This window comes from Rhyacophila brunnea, unplaced genomic scaffold (assembly GCF_057557595.1).
Source record: "Rhyacophila brunnea isolate RB1 unplaced genomic scaffold, BYU_Rbru_1.0 scaffold_17, whole genome shotgun sequence".
Taxonomy (NCBI): Eukaryota; Metazoa; Arthropoda; class Insecta; order Trichoptera; family Rhyacophilidae; genus Rhyacophila; species Rhyacophila brunnea.
In genome coordinates, this window is record NW_028232827.1 from 5,359,039 (window position 1) to 5,381,914 (window position 22,876).

At 32.1% G+C, this 22,876-nt stretch overlaps 1 protein-coding gene across 2 annotated transcripts in view; it reads right to left on the reverse strand.

Annotated features, from left to right (window-relative positions):
- LOC147073597 (uncharacterized) overlaps positions 1-22,876 on the reverse strand; it is a 155,540-nt gene that overhangs the window by 4,995 nt on the left and 127,669 nt on the right. For both annotated transcript variants that reach the window (XM_085944871.1, XM_085944872.1), the window contains exons 12-13: positions 6,140-6,217; positions 3,706-3,781 (exon numbers count right to left, since the gene is read on the reverse strand). In XM_085944871.1, coding sequence (XP_085800997.1) covers positions 3,706-3,781; positions 6,140-6,217 — 154 coding nt within the window. The remainder of the gene's footprint in view (positions 1-3,705; positions 3,782-6,139; positions 6,218-22,876) is intronic.

Genomic DNA, 22,876 nt, shown 5'->3' on the forward strand with positions numbered 1-22,876 from the left:
ATTCACAAAACACACGTTATCTTATGGACCTTCGCACACTGCCGGAATAAAACATTTTTTTTTCGCCATATCCGATCCTAATAAGATCATATCGTCTCTGTTCTGGCAGAACACACTAACTGGAGAATACTAGTTATGAGTAATCTGACTTTGAAGTTGTTAAAATGTTTGAAATGTTCTATCATGTGAGTTTATTAAGTAATCGTAAAAAGGATGACTTTAAAATAAAGACTATTTATTTATTAAGAAGGTTTACAGACGGTAAAGTTTGAAATAAGGAACATTTTGGTATAACTAACTCAATATATAATTTTTTCGAATTAGTTTCTTCTGCCAGAACAGTGACGATATGAGCTTCCACAGAGTGGAGGTTTTGTATTGACAGATTTAGTTTTTACGAGAAATGGATGTCAGCCACTTGCTCAACCTATTAGGTCCATACTCTGACACATACACAAATTGAAAAACAATATGTGTACTTGTCAGATCCAGGATTCGAACCTGGGACCCACGACGCAATAGGCCAACGCGTAAGCCACGTGGCCATCGTGGGTGTGAAACATTTTAGGTTGAAAAAAATATCTGGAGGCACATGCAACTATTTTCACCCGACATGCAGCGCAGGTATAATCCCGAAATGTCGCACTTCGTCATTCATTTTGGCTTGCCGTGTGGCGTCAGTGTCCTCGTACAACCTTGCCTATACGCACATAAGAAAGTTGCATGTTGCGCTCAGTTTTGATTTACAACTATTATACCTACCAGTCGAGACGATTTTCAATGTGCGACTGGGCTTAAATTTGTTACATGCGACAAACAAATGTTTTTTTTCTACACAAACATGTCGCACCGGCGCTGTGTGCGGCAGTACATTGAGTTACATGTGTTTTGTGAACAGAATCAAATCGACAAATTCGACGTATTGCGGCCGAGTCGAGTTTCTATGTGCGACCGGGCTATTATCACAATATCACAAAAACGTCACTTGATCTAAAAATAATGCATAATGCGGTCCAATTAATCCAATCCAGCGCTCGAAATGGAAAAGTTTACGAACCGGAGCGCTCAACAGTTTTCTGAAGATATTTACATAGTGTTAAATAAATGTTAGATTTTCTATTGTATGTTCAAATTATTTTTTCCACGAGATGGTGCGATAATTTTACCGATTTCACGAACAGTAACGGCGCTCCGATCCATTTCGAGCCCTGGACTCTAAAGAGATGATCATGTAATTTTTTTGCAATCATAAAACCAGTTGATCATTCACAATAATTTCTGGGATTTAACTGATTTTAATAATAATCCTATTAATAGAAGTTACATTTTTTTGCATGCAATTAAAACATAATAATATAGAAATATAAATAATTGCCCCAAAGCATAATAAAAAAACAACAATAGGTAGGTATATTAAGTTTAAAACAATTTGCTTGTTTTCAGCAATTGTCCCAGTAAACAGTGGCGCAACCGGGATATTAGACTGAGGGATAATGTATTTGTGTTATTAATTTAAACAACTATTTTGAACTCATACATTATGTACATATATATGGTCAATAGGGTGACTATTCCCAAAAACAGATGTCTACATAAATCATTATGATCAAAATCTAATACAAAATACATACTTACATGTGTAATATCACATATGTTATGATAATAATATATGTAACTTCCAAACTTCATAAAAAACAAAAGAATATAATTAACTATTTCTTTTATTCAATGAATAATTCACGAGATTTAAGAATGTACCATTCTAATTATTGAAGATACATAATTTTGAAAAACACTTCTGAGAAAATATATTATAACCAATATAAAAAATCTTTTTGATTTATATATATTTATATATATTTGATTGATATTTGACAATACTAATTTCAATTTTACAATTTCACAATCCAATTTTATTTTTCGTATATTTATTTATTTATTTGAATAAAATGTTTATTTGCTTGCTAATAAAAATTACCATATTGTTTTTAATGGAAAAGATAAATTAACGTTGAAACAAAACAATGACGTTCGAAATACAAAAACGTCGTTTACTACAAAATATATTATACAAACGTGAATTTATCGGTTTTTTAAAATAGACGCCTAAAATAGGTAGGTACTTTAAATTTATAATGTTCAAATACGTTGTATTATTAAAAATAAAATATCCACCTAATTTAATCCCTGCATTGAAAATACAAATTAACAATAGGTATGTACGCATGCTATTTAAGCAAACATGGCGTGGACATGTGTTTACAGTATAATCTGGTGACAGTGTGACAGGGTGAAGTACTGATATTTTGTGAGCAAGTACATAAACTGAGGCTATACACATTGCACTCGTATCCCCCCAGTCTCTTCTCTTGGTTGCGCCACTGCTGGGGTAAAACGGCATAATATAGACAGTATTTTGATGTCATTTATTAATTAATTAATTAATTAACCATTGACAAACGGCTACCACACCAATATAATTTTGTAAACGATTACATTAATTCAATTAGAATAAAATGGGGGAGAATTAATTATTACGTAGGTAACATTATTTTCGCATTATACGACCGCGAACTTTTTGGAAGTCGCCGAAGTCAGTTAAAAAAAAGTATAAGTAAATATTCTGCTGATAATGACTGACGTATATTATAATAATTTAAAATCTGATAATATCCAAGTTAAGTTTATCTACTGTTACGAGTACCTCATAATAATATTATAAAATATAATATACTAACCAAACTAACCTGTTCAAACTAAACTTGACTATATTGTGACAATAACGAAATTCTATTGGACATGAATTCGAAAGATTTCAAGTTCAATTTAAATTTAAATTTTCTATAACCATAATTTTTTAAAAATTAAAGCACAGTAAGATGAAAGCTTTAAATGAACGGTCATTTCCAATAACAGTTGTTTTTTTTTTAATTGCGAGATATGTATTTTAATTTTAATTGTTGTTAAGGTGCGGCCACGATGAAATTACGCTGGAACGGTGTTAGTATCATTTGAAAGTAACGATACCAACACCCAACCTAAATGAGTCGCCTGCATTGCTACGAGAATCTGACACCATTCTACGTATTATTTTCTTAAAACATTCTAATGGATTTGAGTTTTTTACTGTTCCATTTGAGAAATTTTTTTGCGACCCGGGTTTCGCCTTTCGGCATCTTCAGGCTCACCAAAAGGCAAATATACACTGATGAAACCCGGGTCGCAAAAAACGACTCAAACGGAATAGTACAAAACTTAAATCCATTAAGCAGAATATAAATTCAAATTCCGTCAAGTACCTTCGGTCGATAGTATTAATATAAGTAATTAAAACATGTTTAAACGTAAATGTTCGGTAAATTGTAACGTTAAATTGCATGCTTCATAATTAAGACACTAGACGTCACTCCACATTAAGTATTTTATACCCCGCAAATTACAATTAGGAATCGAAAACCATAGACAAGATACAACACGAGCGCCGCCGCCGCAGTCTAGCTACGTAATTGCGAAATTATATGCGTATGAATATCATGTATAATATTTGGGATACTTGAACACAATTTAATAAAATAATAAAAAAAACATCCGATGGAAGATGACGCATTTATTGTCAGCCCCTTTCCAATAATTGTTAGCGGTCGTGTAATGCAAAATTAGTACTAAATTATTGTAGGCTGAGACAACAACAAAAAGCGAACAAACCTTCCTGCTCAGCCATGACCTGTCGCAGTCTCGCGCGAATTCTTCTTCTCTCTCCGTAATCAGAACACTCCTCCAACTTTAAACAAGACATAAAAAATCAGTAACATAGACTTCTTTACTATACCTAATCATAAAAGTCCACGCAAATAATATCCAGCATCTATGAAGATGCCGCATTACATAGGTATATAATAATAATAAATAGTGTGGATAATAGATTGTTTTAATATGAGCATCTAGTCCAGTGTTTCCCAAACTTATTTGCGCCATGTCCCACTTCAACGCTTCAAAATATAGTTCATAGTTAACTATCAAATTCTGAGTTCGCCGTATTACACTTCACCGTGAAATGTTGTATCGGAAATATATGGCCGTATATTAAAGACCGTCCAACCTCTTTGGGTCGTATAGTACTGACATAAAATTCATGTCTAAATAAAACACGGTTCTTGTCGGTTTACACTTTACAGGAAGCCAACAGCAAACAAATTTTAAAAATAGCCGATATACTGGATTATTTTTTGGGTTAGGTTACGTTTTCATTCTTGGATTCATGAATTGAATTAATGTTCATATTGAATCTAATAAAATTGGAGACCGTATAGTACACGGTCATCTCTTTCCGATAAGAAAGCTCACGGCGAACTGTGCCATGGTGAAATGTTTTACGTACAATTTACATGTAAACTCCTCCGTTTGTGGACGAATGTGATCATTCGTGTTCAATAATAACTAAAGACGGCCCTGCGAAAGAGCTCTATACACAAAAAACTAAATATTATAGGAAGAATTTCAGTGCTTTTTGGTTAAAATCTTAATTTAAACAATTAATGTCTATGATTAAAAATATAAACAAAAAACACTGAAATTCTGTTGTTTATTTCCTGGTATTTATGCATTTAAATATTGATTTAAGATATTTAGATTGGTAAATACGACGAATAAAGAGGTTTTCTGTTTTTAATTCCCGTTTTTGTCATTTTTAATGTTAATTTGGTAACCCGACAAAACAGAACATGAAAAAAACAGAATAACCAGGGGAAAAATAAAACATTAATTTTTGTGGAATCTATTTATTAATTAAATAGTTATAAAACTTAAGTTTATAAACGAAATATGTATAATATGAAATCATCAATTGTTTATTAGGTACTTATATACATTTTTTTACAAAACCATTATTTTGAAAATAAAAAATATTGTAAAAAATATAACTAATAAACAGTAGATGATTTCACTTAAAAATTGAAAAAATTTAAAATATTAAATATTTGTATTTATTTCGTTTATAAACTTAAGTTTTATAAATATTTAATTAATAAATAGATTCCACAAAAATTTATGTTTTATTGTTCCCCTGGTTGTTCTGTTTTGTCATGGAACCGTTAATTTTGTTCTATTAAGTTTACGTAATTTGAAATTTCGTCAACAAAAACAAAATCAGACATATTCTATAATATAATACTATTTTAAGCTTCATTAATCGAAACAAAAACATAGACGCCTTTAATTTCAATACTTGACACAAAAAGCGGTTTCATACTGAGATTTTTATTATGATAATATTTATTGTGTACAGACCTACAAACTTATCTGAAGAATGGGATGGGGGAGCCACTGTCGACAATTACCAGCGCTATCTTTAGATAAAGCCTGAGCATATATTTTTGCACAAGCAACAAGTGGTCAGGTTCAGCTGTCAAAATCAGATCCCAGATTGCTTTACATATTGATTCGCCTTTTCTCGTTTCAAATTGAATTATAAAAAAATTCTCAAATCAAATATATTAATAAATTATAAATAATATACATTCCTGTTATTCATCAGCTGTCAAAGTCAGACTAGTCCTTCACACAAAAACTGGTGGTAATATCGATTTCCAAAAAATATGTAGCATCGATCTACCTATGCATTACATTTGTAGGTGTGTTAATGCTAGTGTATTATTTATCATGTAACTTATCTATTCAAATCAAACCATTCCCTGTGTGAACACAACAGTTGCGTCGCGTCAGTATGAGCACTCTATATAACAATGACAGGGCAATGACAGGTCATCCATAGACAACAACGGGAGGGGCGGAAAAAGTAGGACCAGTCGTTGTCGGCTTTCTACTTGAGTCGGCAATGAAATTACCCAATCAAGACTAGTAACTGGACAAAATCTGACATTGGAATGAAATTTTCAAAATGGCATCCTATAGTAGTTTGTAGTTCCATTTTGGCCATTCTACAGATAAGTTTGTAGGTCTGTAAATATGTTTATTCTATTTTTAAAATCAACCCAAAGCATCTTTTTTCAATTATCGAACGAACGACAAAAAGATATTGAGTTTACAAAAATTGCAACATTATAGGACTAATGATGAGAAGATAAAAAAATAATGATTTTTGTTAAAGTTGTTTCCTGATTTTCAGTAATCAATACGTTACCAATTTCCTCAATATGCGTTCGTCCCAAATGTCTTCGATGTCGGTCAATATCTTTGTTGTAACAGTTGTTCTGGACTCCTGCGAAAGAACAGAAAATAAAATGTCAGTCAACACGTCAAAAAAATGCTCAAAAAAACATAAAATATTATTTTATCTATTAAAGTTTAAACGAATTTTTTAACATTGGTAAATAAGTCCAGTGTCCATTGTATTCTATGACATATTGTATTGTGTATTTTTTGTTTTGTTTTAATCATCCGAAGAAGATCATACATCACGCATATATTTCCACGGAGTGGAATATTAACAGATTTTTGTTTTAACGAGAAATAGATGTTAGCCACTTGTTCATCGTATTAGGTCTAAACACATATTAAAAAGACAACATGACGTGATTTTTTTGCCAGACCCGAGATTCGAACACTTGATTACATTATAATTAATTTACTATCACTGAATGAAAAAAGTTTATGATTAACAAACACCGTGTAGGTCTAAGTATAGATTTATTATTCAACAGCTGAAGAAAGTATAACAGTCTACAAGAAGGTATAATTTTAAACTGAATAAGTCACAAATATGTATTATTCTGGAGCTGGATTATTATATTTTGGATTTAGATTAAGACTAATTTCACTAAGCACAAATGTTGACAACTGTCTTACGAAACCAGCCTCATCTTTTATAACGTGTATTAAATATTAATTGTATTGAATCAGTTAAACAGTAAATGATACAGTGACGATTCCTCCAGAAACAAAAACAATGCTAAATAAATTTTAGTCCTGAAATGTCATATATTATTTTCGTAATAATTAATGACAGATAGGCATGTAAATTGTTTTAGCATTAAAAACAAATGAAACTCATTGTTTTTATAAACATTACAACACTTTTTCACTTCACCCAATTTCAAAAATAGAACACTTTATTTTTATAGTCAGATCAAACAATATTCAAATAATCTATGGAACAAAATTTAAATATGGCAATAAATTACAATATTAATATTTCAGTAGGTTTATTTTAATCCGTATTCACAATTTAGAATTTATTATATTCGCGTAAGATATTTGCAACGATTGGATACGTTGTTTTATGACCGAGCCGTAACAAGCCAACGGAGCGACTAAGAAAGTTTTACGATATAATAGAAGTTTAATAATATATCGACATGAAAATTAATCGGGAAAAATCTCCAGCTCGTATATTGGGTATACACACCCGACCGATTGCTATTATTTCCGGCGGAGCGTAGTGAAAATTGATTGCTGTGCAAAGTCCAGGGATGAATTTAACGGCGTTGTGTAAAAAGGAGACACCCCACAAAAGAAAACTTCCGAGATAATTTCTTAAAAAATGCATTAAAATTAATTTGTTTTATTCTTCTCACCGCAAAGAAAATGTGAAAGACCCCCATCGGAGTGGTGTCCAACTATACTCGCATACAATATTCCTTGATAGTGTTAAATAAAATTAGCAAAAAGCTTTATTTTGTAAAACTCCTAAAAAATATTATCCTTAACTGTAAAAATATGTATTTTTGTGTATGAAGTGACGAAATATTGTAAATTTACAATATACCATTGTTTGAATTATTTACCAACTCAACATTCACAAAATTTATTTATTTATTGGTATATAATTTTACTCATAAATTAATAATACTTACATAAATATTACCACAAATCTTGACACACAACCTTTAAAATATACACTACAATATAAATAAAGTTTTATCTATATAAATTAACAGCGTAGAATGTTAGTTTCCAGATATTTGTTTATAAACATATATATTTATTATGACACAGTATTGGTTATGTTTACAACACGTGCTGTTTACTTGGTTGTATTGAACGACTATGCGCATGCGCATGTACGCTTGAGACCGAAATGAAAAATGAATCATCATAATAAAAGTTGCAACATTCAGTCTTTACCCAACCGGCCCAAGCCACAGCCCTCAATATCACAGCTAAAAATTACAAACCTCCAGCATTTAAAACACCCGAACGTCGCCGCGCAAAATAAATTATGTTGCATCGGCGGGCAAAACTTCAGTCCCATGCCAAACTAATGCGTTACATTTGCGCGCGCAACTTCGTCACACGCCAAAAATACACTCTCATCTGTTTTCCCAAACGCGCCTAAAGAAGTATAACTTCAATAATCCTTAACCTCTGAGAAAAGTTGATGCACAAGAATGTGACGAAGAGCGTGCTATTGTTTGCAAAATACTCGATTTCGCAATAAAGAAATCGGACAATATTAATTATTTATTTAATTAATCTATGAGTCGAGTATTCGAAGTGTGTGATAGATCATTTCTGCGTAACGCCGAATTACTTTCAAAATGTTTTGATAGTTTCCGCTGACAAATTAATGAAGTACGAAGAGACAAATAATGTATTATAATATGATTATTTACGATATAATGAGGAAAAAAAACTAGGCCAAATTTCCCAGTATATGTTTTGGTTTTTTGATTAATTTTGTGTAACCATTATATTCGAAAATATTTACCAACTAACAGTCTATTAATTCAATGTCAAGAAGTATTTTTGCTGTGAATACTCAGGAAAATAAATTTAAAAAAGGAACAATACACTATGTATTATGTATAGATATATATTGTATGTAAAAATAGGACAAAGTCAAATGGATAGATAAACTACAATTTGTTGAGATAACTTCGGGTCCAAATTGTTTTTATTTATTTAGATAACAGCAATACTAATTCATTAAACTTACATATACGTTATCATAGTTATAGATTTCTTTGGGGATGATGAATAAGGAGGAAATATAAGGTCGTTGTTGCATGTATGTTTGGAGGAGAGTTTATTGATCAATACAGTAATACTTAAAGATGACAGCATGAGATAATAATCGCGGGTAATATTATAATGTACTGCAATCCTCACTCACTCATCGAGTCCGTCACGAGACGCACTACTATTGTCACGAGTTCTTCGCTCGACATAGTAAACTGTCATTTTACTCGAATAAAGTCTCTCAGTTCATCAACACAAAAATTTATCTCGATTACATCTCCTTCCATTGTAACTCTCTGTACTTTGCATCAAGACAATAAACATTTACATAAATATGCACCACAACTCACCTGCCTCCATTTTCATCATCCCCAAATTTCTAAAATGAAATTATTAGCAGAAACTAAGCGATTAAAAATATTTAAGTATATAAAGAAGGCAGTTTTTGAAGTTATACTTCTTTTGGCGCGTTTGGGAAATCAAATCAGAGTGTATTTTTGGCGTGTGATATGTAACGCATAATTTATTTTTTCACACGAAAAAAAAACGCACTCGATTGCATTCGAACCACCGATTGTTCGGTTATCAGCCGAACGCACTACCTTTACGCCACAGTATGATACTGCAATGTGTTCCGTTGCCTAGGCAGCGAATTTATTATTGTCGGTCATTTGCAATTGCTTACGTTAACAAACTATTAAACGTCAGAGTGATAGTTGGTACTTTAAAAATAAAAACAACGAGAAACCATTATATAATTTAGTAATATAAGTTAAAGTATATAGAAATAAATCAACGGCGTTCCAATAAGCGGTCCATTTTCTTTAGTGTGTAATTTAACAAGATAATTAAGAGCTAGTCAAAGAAGTATAACTTCTAACGCGCGTACATAAGTACACACACCGATTTTTACTAAGTACTGTCATATTTTTTTAGTCTTGAATTTTGAAATACAAATAATAGGTCATTATGCATAATTGATTTATGTAATTACATATTATATAGGCTGATTTTAATAGCGTTAAAGCAAATAATAATTATTATACATTTTATCTTTTAAGTTGTAATTATTATTATAAATGTGAAGTTTATTTACAATACCTGCAATGCAATAACTAGATATTATGTAAATACATATGTTTCATAAAACATGAACATTTTTTTTCATATTATAATATATGTATTATGAACAAATTTGATGATGATAAGATGTTCATTTTGTTTATACAGTTATCTAGCAACTCGCAGAAATAATTATGTTTCTGGGTATTTAAATTATAATATTGCTGTTGAATTCATATAAATGATACAATGTGTAAAAAATCAGAATCGACGATTATTGATAATCTTCTGCTGTTCATAAGAAATACGTAATTACAATAACATTAATTATTGGTCCATTTTATTTACGCCTTGTTCTATTAATTAATCACATGCAGTTTTTGCATTAATTGTATTTGTATTCCCATTCTATGTGTGAACAACTAGATGTAAAAATGAAAAAAAAAATATTTTGAAATACGATTTAGCCACACTACAAGCTGAATTTACTTATTAGAAGAATGCATATTAATTTATTCATCTCTAAATACTATTGGCAATTAGACAGAGGGCCACTACTTCATGTTTTATAAGTTTTTAGAATAGCGTTTATTATTAAATTTAATTTCAAATATTGTCAGCAGTTATTTCTAATTATTGTTTTTGTGTTATGTGAACGCGATGAGTTTGTTATTTTGTTATGTTCATTCATTGTCATCGCCAGCCGGGGTCGATCTACTGCTGGATGAAGGCCTACCTCCACCCCTAGTTCTTTGCTGCCACGTACATCTGCCGAACTTTACGAGTTCGTCTATCCATCGGTTGTTCACTCGCCGAGCGGTATGCCATCCGATTGCCATTTCATCTACCTAACGATCTCTATCGCATCGATTCTTTATCAATTGGTTTATTTAGTGATCTTTACGCGTAATGCCCAACATGCACCTTTCCATGCCACGTTGGACTGTGTTCATTATTCTTCTTCTTATTGTAGCATCCCCTAGCGGAGGTCGGCCACCATCAAGGCGATCTTATATTTGTCGTCTGCTTCCCGAAACAGTTCAATGGAGCTGCAGTCGTACCAATCACGGATGTTCTTAAGCCACGAAATGCGGCGCCGACCTTTGCTACGTTTACCATTGATCTTTCCTTGAATGACAAGTTGGGGAATGCTGCACTTTTGTCCTCTCATCATGTGGCCGAGGTACTGTAGTTTTATGGTTTTGATACTACGCAGAACTTCTCGGTCCTTCAACATTCGATTGAGAACTTCAACATTTGTCACCCGGTCAGTCCAAGAAATTTTGAGGATGCGTCTATACAGCCACATCTCTCCTGTCTCCGTGACATCTCTTGGTTTAGCGTTCATACTTCCATACAATAGAAAAGAATTGAGAGAACATAACAACGTACCATACGCAGTCTCAGACATAGGTTAAGGTATCGATTGCAATATAAATGAATGTAGGTTCCTATGAATAATGATCTTAAATGCAAAAAAAATATTAGATAGTTTTAAAGTCGCTACTGCGAAGAAATTTGGAGATTTTACGAACGTGATAATGTTATGATGTTTGCACGTGGCACGCTATCTACGTGCTATTGGTATTTCGAGAGCATCGCTTGAAAGATACGTCTATTTTAAACTAATGCGAAATCGATTTCAATCAGTGAGAACGACCACTAACCCAATTCAATCACAAAATTAATATGTCGACATTCATCGTTATAAATAATGATTACAGGTGCGAGCGTCACGTTTTTGTGTTAGATACAAATCTGACTTTTAGAGTGATAACCAAAACAGTCGTAAGCAAAAATGCCACCCATAAGCGACGTACAAATGCCACCCCATAACGTCATATTTAGTCCACATTTATGATGTAGATAATAATTTTGATTACTATATTTATTTATTACTTTATCCATGATGGCCGCGCGGCTTAAGCATCAGCTTATAGCGTCGTGGGTCCCATGTTCGAATCCTGGGTCTGGCAAGTACACATATTGTTTTCAATTTGTGTATCAGTCAGAGTATAGACCTAATAGGTTGAGCAAGTGGCTGACATCTGTTTCTCGTAAAAACATAATCTGTTAATACAAACCTTCAGTCTGTGGAGGCCTATATTATGATCCTATTAGGATCGAACATGGCCAGAATGAATAAATGAATATTAAACAGTCAATTGCAGTGAGAATTCAAGAAATCGGTACTGTTCGGTTATCAGGAATACAGCGGAAAACACATTTTGAAAATAGCTGATTAACTGGATTATTTGTTAGGTTAACCTAACATAAAATAACCCAAACTAACAAATAATCCAGTATATCGGATATTTTTAAAATGTGTTTTTCGCTGTATTCCTGATAACCGAACAGTACCAAAAAATCTTACTTAACATAACTTTATTAACAGTTTAGAGATTGTAGACTAATAAGGGCCGCAGGAGAAACAAATATATTCTCCACTGAACTTAATCCCAAATGTATGTTTTCAGATTCCTCATTAAGAGTATACCAGCTCTAACCAGCGCATGAGTTGCTTGGTTACATGTACAATTGAACGCATTAAATTACGCCGTACCACAGTTCACCATGAGCTGTCATACTGAAAAGAGTCGGTCGCATAGCATTGAAATAAAAAAAAATACGAGTTGTTCGTGAAGCATTTGCAGACAGTAACGAAATAAATATATAACGTATTTTCAAATTTGACATTTTCCTGAATGGAACATAATTTAAATAATATTTATTAGGCATTGCTGTAGTGTTGCCAGCTTTCGATAGAATATACTACGATTTGGAAAATTATTTATTTCTCTTGCGTCATCTATGTTGACAAACAATGTACAGCAAGCGATAATTATTTAATTCATATTTGAACCTTTGAGAACTACAGTGGTGTGAGTCAAAAATATTGAAAAATGAGTTAGAGTCATAATTATTAGGCTTAAGATTTTTAGGTGCTAAAAATGAATAATAGGTACCTAAAAATGTAGATATAATTGGAAAATATGTTATTAAAATTTCATAAATATGTGCTAAAAACAAAAATAGGTGCTAAAAATTGAAGTATGTATTACAATAAATCATATATATTTCAGCAGCTTAATTTATTATTTATTCACAAACAGAAAACGCTTTATTACAATAAATAATAAAATAATGCTTCAAATTTTCGAAAATGAATCTTTGACGATTTGATCTTAGCAAATTTTTATACATGGAAAAACTTCTTTCCACTTCTACAGATGTTATTATTGCGTATGTAAATGAAACTATTTCTGAAGTTGAAAAAATTGGAACATCTGAGGCATGTGGTGGATTTTTCAAAATAAGGACATCTTTAATATTCTACAGCGTTTGAAGTCCAGTATTTTTATTTAATATACTATTTAATTTTGTACTTATTTTTATTCCAATTGGTCCAGAAACATTGAAATTTTATGTTTATGTGAAAATATGTGCTTAAACCTAGAATATGTAAAAAAATATCCAAAAATATTTAAAAATAGTTTGTCTGAAACAGATAGATATTTTTGATATTTTCTTGTACGCTCAAAAAAAAGTAAATACATAAGAATCTATAATTTATTGGTAGGCTATATTATTATTATGCATTAGGCTGACTATTCAAATTATCAAAATTATTTAAAAAAAAATCATATATAGCATGCCTTCCGAATTAGAAGAAAATATATTTGCAATCAGTTTATTACAAGAACACTGGTGTAAGTCTGACACCAATAACCTGATGTACACCATTTTAGTTCTTTATGGCTCATTTTGTATTCTATACAATTTGTGGTTGCTGCATTATATTGTAGGAAAAGATAAAAACGAAATTCATTCACTTGGCTGTAAGCTATAATTATTTACGCACAACTAGCAATCGCCAATGGAATATATAAATAAAAAACTAGACATACATAGGTACATAATTAAGAATTAAATTGATTCGTATTATTAATTGTTAGAATTATATTTGCATGCATCTCTATCACGAGAAATTTATTTTACTATAAGAAAAATTGAAATGAAAGTCTATTAAAAATATACTAAATTTGTACCAACAACGTAGTCAATAAGCTGTACAAGTTTCATCAATATTGGTCCATGTATATGATGCAGTCGCAATTTGTGTACGGTCGTCTTCCATGACGCTATAAACGTGTCTGAATGAAAATATTTTAGTGCCACACTTCCTTGTCTCGAAACGAAGCTGCACATGACTGATGTAGCAACCACGCAGCACTTTGGTGCTTAAAAAAAGAGTTCAGCAAAAATAAATGGTTCATTGGTTTATTAATTATGACCGAATATTATATATGACAGACACTACAATTGTAGAGTTATATTATAAAGAAGACGTAATTTGTGCTAAACCAATGTTGTCAATAATAGACAATGATTATTAATGTTTTATTTGTCAAATTATTGGTGGAAAGAGATGCAAATTATTGAACATACATAATTCTGAAAACACTCATGAGAAAATATGGCCAATAGAATTTTTTTTTTCAAAAAAATTAAGACACTCGGCAGGAATGGAACCTACGTCTCTTGGGTTTCGCGCTCTGTGTATAAACACTATGCTACGATCGCCATGCTTAATTGCGACATATTTTAACTATTCACCTTATTTAATACCTGCTCATAAGCGCTCTCTAAATTGAGTTACGGTAGGCAATCGATTTTTGTATTCTAAATTAAAGTATTTATTTACTACTATTTATTATTACCTACTAACCGACGTCACGAATCACTCCAATATTTTCTGTTGTAACTTACTTGAACTAATAATTTTTAATTAACCATTTCTTTTATTCAACGTGTACTTTGCTTTTTTCGAAAAAGATTTTTTCTATTGGCTATATTTTCTCATGAGTGTGTTCAGAATTATGTATGTAGAATGATTGATTCTTAAAATCTTGTGAATTATTCGTTGAATAAAAGAAATAGTTAATTAACAATCCAAATTATTGTTTTTCGTGACGATTGTAATTTCTTTTCCATATTGCAGTGAATAGGTTTTTTAAACGATTTTATCAATAAGTGATTTGCATCATATCTCTGGAAGATCTATATTTGTTTATAAGATAATATGTTCACATATTATTATGTTCAACGTTTAGTATTAACTATTTCAGCAAAGTATGCAGATACTCGCTTTTGTCATTCAAAATGTAATTTATTTTTGAAAATGTACAGACGTTCGATATTTAAAACTGGTTGATTTGAAATAAAACGTAGTACGGCGTCTTGTGAATGCTTTTATCATGCACTGTAGTTTATTATACACACAGTCCACAGTCACATTTCGGCGCCAGTAAATGAAGTTATTCTGTGAGATTAAAAAGTTGGCTTTCGCTGCAGAGCGTCTCGACGCCCGTTCCCTATTTTGGTAGCGTCGCAGCGCGGCGTCGGACCGAACTACCTTGCATACATACTACGCACAGGCCCGAACTTCATTATCATATTATAAGATATAACAATAATAATTAAAAATAAAATGAGTTATTTATAGCTTATATAGAAAAGCTGATGATTTATGAAAAGAGTTATAATTTAGTTATGATTTATATAAAGACAGAAACGACATAGCTAATTTCAGTGACGTCCCTAGATAAAATGCCGCCCCTGGGCAGCGCCAAAATCTCGCCCCATGTTTTATACAGTATTTTGTATCATCCGTTCACGGTGTCGTTTCTTGTCACCATGGACGTCGAAGGGCAACGGAAGTAAACTAGACCGCGAACTCGACAAAAAAATACAGTCTTTAATTAATACATTTTGTTTCCAACTAGTGAGCTGAATTTATTAATGGAACGATATTTTCGTTATTACTAAGTTTAGGTAGCTATTTCTATATATACCAAATGATTCTCCTCGATTTGCCTACCCCACGGGACGTCACTGGCTAATTCTATTTCGACCACTGCAACTTTTATGGTACCATCTTTGGAAAGTCGACGTTCTCTATCTGATCAATATTTTCTTTTCAAAATTATCAATGGTTTTGTTTACTCGCCAAACATACTCGAAAGGGTGGGTTTCCACTGTCCGTCAAGATTTACGCGAAACCAAGCTTCGTACCATGTCAGTCGTAGCGATTCTAATTATGCACAAAAATAATAGAACAACCCGTGACTCATAGACAAGTCTGAAGTCAGTGCCCTCAAAGTTGATCGTAATAACAGCTCTCGGGCCTAGATTAAGAAAGAAAATTATCATTTTACTCGGAAAAATGGATGGACAGATTTTTTTTTTGGCAAGAAGCTAAAAGAAGCTTTTGATTGTTTTAAAAATGTTTTGTGTGTGACCCATGAGCATTCCTCTACACTCAATGTAGCTAAGCAAAGTGTTGGACACCTATGCATTAGTGATTAGGATGTTAATTCATTAATATCAACAATATTGAGTAGCTGTTATACAGTAAAATTGCATTTTTACAACGTTTTTATTAGCTTTAAGATTATAAGATTAAGTACAATTTTTTTGATCGTTTAAGCTAGTCAAGTCAAGTTTATATGATTCAACAGAAAATTTAAAAACGTTGTATATAAAAGTTCTTTTTATCTTGTAATTATTATTGTCTGAGATAAGGTTAATTATTGCCAATGCCCAATTTGAAACACATTGGCGCCAAAATAGGAAGGGTTGTTTCCGGTTTGATCAACTAAATATAGGCCATGTTCTATATCCAAATCTGGATTTAAAAAAAGAGTACACATTTGATTCTGCTAAATTTGAATGATTCGAATTCTCTCCATTACTCCTCTGTTGGCGATGTGTAAAAATACACACAAATGCCTAAGTATTTTTGGATATTCCGATATTAATCACAAACATACGCACGTACTATGTTATCGTTACGTTGTATACTACGCACGTACAAATTTATGAATGGCTTACAATGTTTTGAAAATAAAATAGATATCGCGACAGGCGTGTACGTACTACGTAGATACGTAATTTGGAAAATTTCGCCCGTCAAAAGCTTACAAATAGTACACTATTTATATTTTGACGCGAATCAAAAAAAAAATGACACAATTTCATGCTCGAAATGTATATAGAGATATATAACTTTTAATACGTACAAATGAAAGCTTTTAAATTCTAGAAAGCGTGGGTATAAAAGCACTTGCTTCATTCGTTAATTCCTTTGATAATTTAATAACTTCACAATTTTTTAAATATCATTCACTAAGGGACTGCATTTTAAATTTTAACACAATGCTTACGGGCCCTTTTAATTAATTTTGTAATTAACGTGTTAATTTGCATTTGAAAAGTAATTATCAAAAACACAATTTTGTGCGGCCCGTAAGCATTGGGTTACACAGAAAATTGATTTAGTATATTTCGCAGAATCTCCTTTACTTTTTGATATATGTGTCGCTGAGTTTCAAAACCCGCTATAACACTTTTTCATTATGTTGAGAAAATCAATAAAAACTTTTTGAACTAAAAAGGTTTTTGAATGTTTCAGTAGTGTTATAGCGGGATTTGATAGACACATTGATTTTGTTTCATAAATTACAGTTAATCGTAGCGGCTTTTGAAAGAGGCGATAAAATTTTCATGTAGAGATTTTAATAACGAATCCAACGATATATTATATATCTTAATTATTTCAAAAAAGTATTATAGCGGGTTTTGAAATTTAACGACACATATTTGTTTCTGCTTTACACTGTTTCTTTGTTTTTAAATGTCATGTCTTTAACTTATAATTTGTAATGTCTACAATATGTAAAAAATCAATGAATTGTAATCGAATCATCCCAGCTATCTATACACTGTTTTGATAATTTATACAGAAAAGCTGTCGAGTCTGTTAAGTGGGGTAAAATGTGACAACATGTCTATGAAATAGAACATATTATAACATAGTTTAAAAAGTTAAAAGTGAAAACGGTGTTCGACAAGGGTGCATACTCTCGTCTACATTTTTTAACATCAATGGAGAGTATATTGTTTGTAGGTCACTTGATATCTAGAAAGAAGGTGTATATATTATATAGAAGAAAAAAGAAACAATCCATTCCTGGATTCTTGCAAAATTAGAAAATGAAAATTGCTGTATTCATTAAACGCGTAAAAGTAGAAATATAGCCCTGGATTTTAAGATTTTAAGTTGTTTCATTAAACGCACTTCAAGAATTGGATATGGTTGACGATTTCATTTATCTTGGCTCTTGCCAAGTGCGACTGCAAAGTGGAGATTATTCGCAGAGTATGCATTAACAAAGGAGCAATCACAGGCTCCAGCAAAATATAGAAAAGTAGTGCTATATCAAAATGGACCAAAGTTCCCAGTCGAAATTGATGACTTGGTGTTAGAAACAGATGCAAAAGATTGTATGTAGGCAAATATAACGAATTCTATGAGAAATAAATGTGAGGAGTTTTGCAGTTTTTTTGGTCATATTACCAAATTAATGGAAAATAATAATTAGGAAAAAGCAAGAGGTAACTGCATGGGATATGCCACGATAATTAATGGTTCGATTACTCGAATACATCCAGTTACGTGCATGCCAGAATGCAGGGATCACTGGAGAGACATAACTAGGACATTTACAGAGAGATACAATCGATCAACAGTGTGGAACACAAATACTAATAAACATCAGTGAAGGGATTGCAATACCGGTATTTCAAAACCAGTATTAAATAATTTATCGATAACGAAACAACGGTTTCAAAAATTCAAAATATCGATATCTTCGGTATTAAGAAAGCGTACACGTATATGTTTTTCAAAAATGAATTTAATGTTACTTTTTCATTACTTACTATGTATTATTATTTTTAAAATGAGTGTATAAGGTTTATGCTGCCAAAACGCAAATATATTGACTGAAACCAACACAAGTTAAATAATATTAAAACGAAAAATCCCTCAAATATACAAATTATAGAATTGTAGCAATGAATTAACATATTTCGAAAAAGAAAACATTTGTGGCAAACGGGACTGTTCATTCCATTCTTTCCGATCATGTCCGATTCTAATAGGATCGTATGGGCCCTTCACAGAGTGGATGTTTGTTTTAATAGATTTTTTTAATGAGAAATGGATGTCAGCCACTTAGCTCAACCTATTAGGTCCATACTCTGACTCATACACAAATTGAAAAATAATATGTGTAGGTACTTGCCAGACCTAGGATTCGAACCTGAGACCATGGGCCTTACATCCTTAAGCGTGCCCCCAGGCCAGGATCTTTGGCGAGCCCACCTACCTATCGCTGAGGTTAAGGGCAGTGTGGTACTCTAAAGTAGTGTTTCCTAATTTATACACTGGAGTTATCATTTAAGTATATCAATCAGCATATATCACATCAAATTGTAACGCACAACCAAATACTTAAAATATTTAATGCGACTTTTTTTACTATTAGAGTATATTTGTGATGTGTGTTAATCTCACTAAGCTGGTCGACCCGCCACGCCGGGCCCCTAGGCTAGAGCCCTATCAGCTCCCCCATTGTGGGGGTCATGCCTGGTACCCACGACGCCTTATGTCGACGCTTACGCCGCGCAGCCATCGTGGGTGTAGTGTACCAGTTCTAAAATATTATGATCTATACATATTTACAAAGTTCAACATAATAAATGTAGGTAGGTACTTTAGGTTGCTATAAAATAGTGTTTTAAATAGATTTTAATATTTATATTTATTAATGGGTAGTTATTTTTTTATAAAATGTTTTGACAAATACCGGTATTAATACCGGTATTCAATAAGAAATACCGAATTACCGGTATTGCAATCCTTATGTTACACCTACTAAATATTCAATTTGTTTCTCAAAGTATAAAGAAAATAAAATTAATGATCAATTATTATTATTAATGGCAGGTGTCATAGAAAATCTTTTAATGATTCTATTTTCTTGGCCATGTGTCATACTTTTGTTTTAACTGACCTAAAAATGATTGTCATCAAAAAAAAATGTCGCAAATCCCTCACAATAAAAATTGTGACTGACTATTCTATTTTAGTTATATCGACACCCGAAAATCTGAAACGTTTCATATAGGTAACACAGATGAAAACTAATAACTAGAAAATATTTTTAGATTGTGTCTTTTTTTAACCTTGGCCGTCAAAGAGCTATCGAAGACATTGTGGCAGCAGAAAACATTTGTTTGCGAATATTACAGACAGTGTCATTAACAGATTTAAAAAAAAAATGACAGCAAAATGCATCAACAATAATAATACATAGGAATTTATTATATTACCACGTTTTTATTAGCTCGTATTCTTGTTTGTCCGGTACAGACTTTTTCTTGTGTGTCCAAGATTTGTATTGGACGATTGAAGATTTTTAACTAACTTTCCGACTAGCTAGACATTTGAAACTTTTAGAATATATCAGAACACGACGACAATGCATTCTTTTAATACTTTTGGCCATCGTTAAGCAGAATTGAATTCATTTTCAGTTAATTCTGTTTTGCTATTTTGCTTTTGTTACACTATTATTGGTTACTAAGGGGGTCCTAGCAACTAAATTGTTAATATATATACGTGCTTTACTATGGAAATCAATATGAAATGTCAAAATGACATTTCAGTATTCTATATTTATTCTGTATTTCTATCAAGTACAAAAAAGTATTTATTGATTCATAGAATTGTCAAGTTTATATGATTCAACAGAAATTTAAAAAACGTGGTATATAAAAAGTTCTTTTTATCTTGTAATTGTTTTACTAAATGATAGACAATCTCATATTATGTTATAAGCATCCAAAAACATATTAATAAAATATTACATGTTAATTGACTGCTGTGAAAATAATCACAATGAAACAATTGAACGAGAAATATAACTATAATACAAAAATAAAAGCAACGGAAATATTTAAATTAGGAAGATAGTATTTTAATATATATAATAATATAAATTATAATTAATATATAATAATATAAATTAAAACTCAATATATATTACTTTAATATACTTTTATATCGATCAGGACCTGTTTAGTTTGTTGAATAGTTGAATGTTTTGTTAGAGTGGGATATTTTTTACAACTTCTTTACCCTAACCTAACTCCTAACTCAGTGTATGGAAAACTGTGAGCCGCGAAAGAATGAGTGTGAATTTGTCCGTATTGTGTATAGGTACATACTCTACTTTTATGTAAGATAGTCATCGCTTGTTTAAAATTTAAAATTTGGTATTTTATAAAGTATTTTACATCATTTGATTACCAAATTATGAGTGGGTCATCAATCCTTTCGCAAGATACAACGACACACACCTGACATTGACAGGTTAAGAAAATTTAATAGACTTGAAAAACGATCCTTTGCACAGTCTCATTTTTTGAGCTGGAGTTAATTATCAGCCTTTTGGAATTCGATTTGGAGTCAATATCCTCGATTGACTACTACGACTATTAAATCTTTTCTGCCGTTGTATTTTTTGGGAATTTGACTTTTCAGCGCTTATGGAAATGCAACAAAAAACGGGAACGATTATATTATACGGTAGATTAGGAGTTTGTTTATCTAATTTACAGCCGCGTTTTGTGATAATTATTTCTTGAAATCAATTCCATCCTTCTAGCGAATAAAATTCTTATATGTTATACTATCTACTTATGTATATATGATGGCTGCGAGACGTGGACCCTCAACACGAGAGATGTCCAAAGGCTAAGAGTCGCACAGCGAGGCATGGAGAGGTGTATGTTGGGCATCACGCAAAAGGACCGTAAGTGAAACGAATGGGTTAGGAAGCAGACAGGAGTACGCAATGTAATAGACGTTGCCAAACAGCTGAAATGGAGATGGGCGGGGCACATTGCTCGCAGAAAGAACGGCCACTGGACAAATGCCGTCATCCAGTGGTACCCAAGAGGCACGAAACGACCACAGGGTCGCCCTAAAAGCCGCTGGATTGACGAACTGGTAAAGTTCGGCGGAAATACGTGGCAGCGAACGACACAGGACCGACAGAGTTGGAAGAAGCTTGGGGAGCCCTTCATTCAGCAGTGGATTGACCCCGGCTGATGATGATGATATTGATAAAACAATATTATTTTATTGTAATATATTAATAGCATACTAAGATTTTTTAAATTAATATTTAATTTTTTGGGGAATTTTCATTTGGTGTGCAACGATAAAAATTCCCCTTCTTCTGTGTGTCATCAGGAAAAAAAGTTTGACAGACACTGTGATAACTAAACGATTTTTTTTTCATTGTTTATAAGTAGTTGTCTTATCGGACTATATCAATATTGTTATCATGTGATTCCAATCATAAAAACAGTTTGGTCGATACAAGCATTGAAAGTAAACTGTCATTTTAATTACAATCACGTTTTGCTACTAGTAAGTATTTATTATTATATAACTATGGTAAATATATTTTTCGTCGTCTCTTCATTAAAAGTTGGGTTTACTTTCTGCAAACTTATGGTAGGATGCGCTGGGAGTCGCACTGAATCGTCCCGTGCTCCGAGATGGACCGTGACAGGGTGTGTAGTAAGAAAGATGGATAAACAATTGTCGAAAATAACTTTTATCAGCAACAAGCGACTTCTGGGAAATTTAAAATTCACGAGATAGACTTTCCCATCAGTCATCGTGGTTCCATTTCGATTTTTGAGTTTTTTCTCTGCTGCTTGTCTGCAAATAAACATTTTTAATGTTGGCAAGTGTGGTGGAAAAGTCACAATTATTTTTGCATGCCGATCCACAGAATTTAGAAATAAATAAATATAAATAATGTGTGTGTGTTGGCTCTCAGTCGACGCGGATGGTTCGACTACGGTCATTAGTGTGGTAGTCTTCGCTTTTTGGAGGCTATTTCCGCTTATGTATAGTTATTTATCAATGATTTCCGCATGTCAAAAATCACGGGAAAAATCAATTTCGGTATTG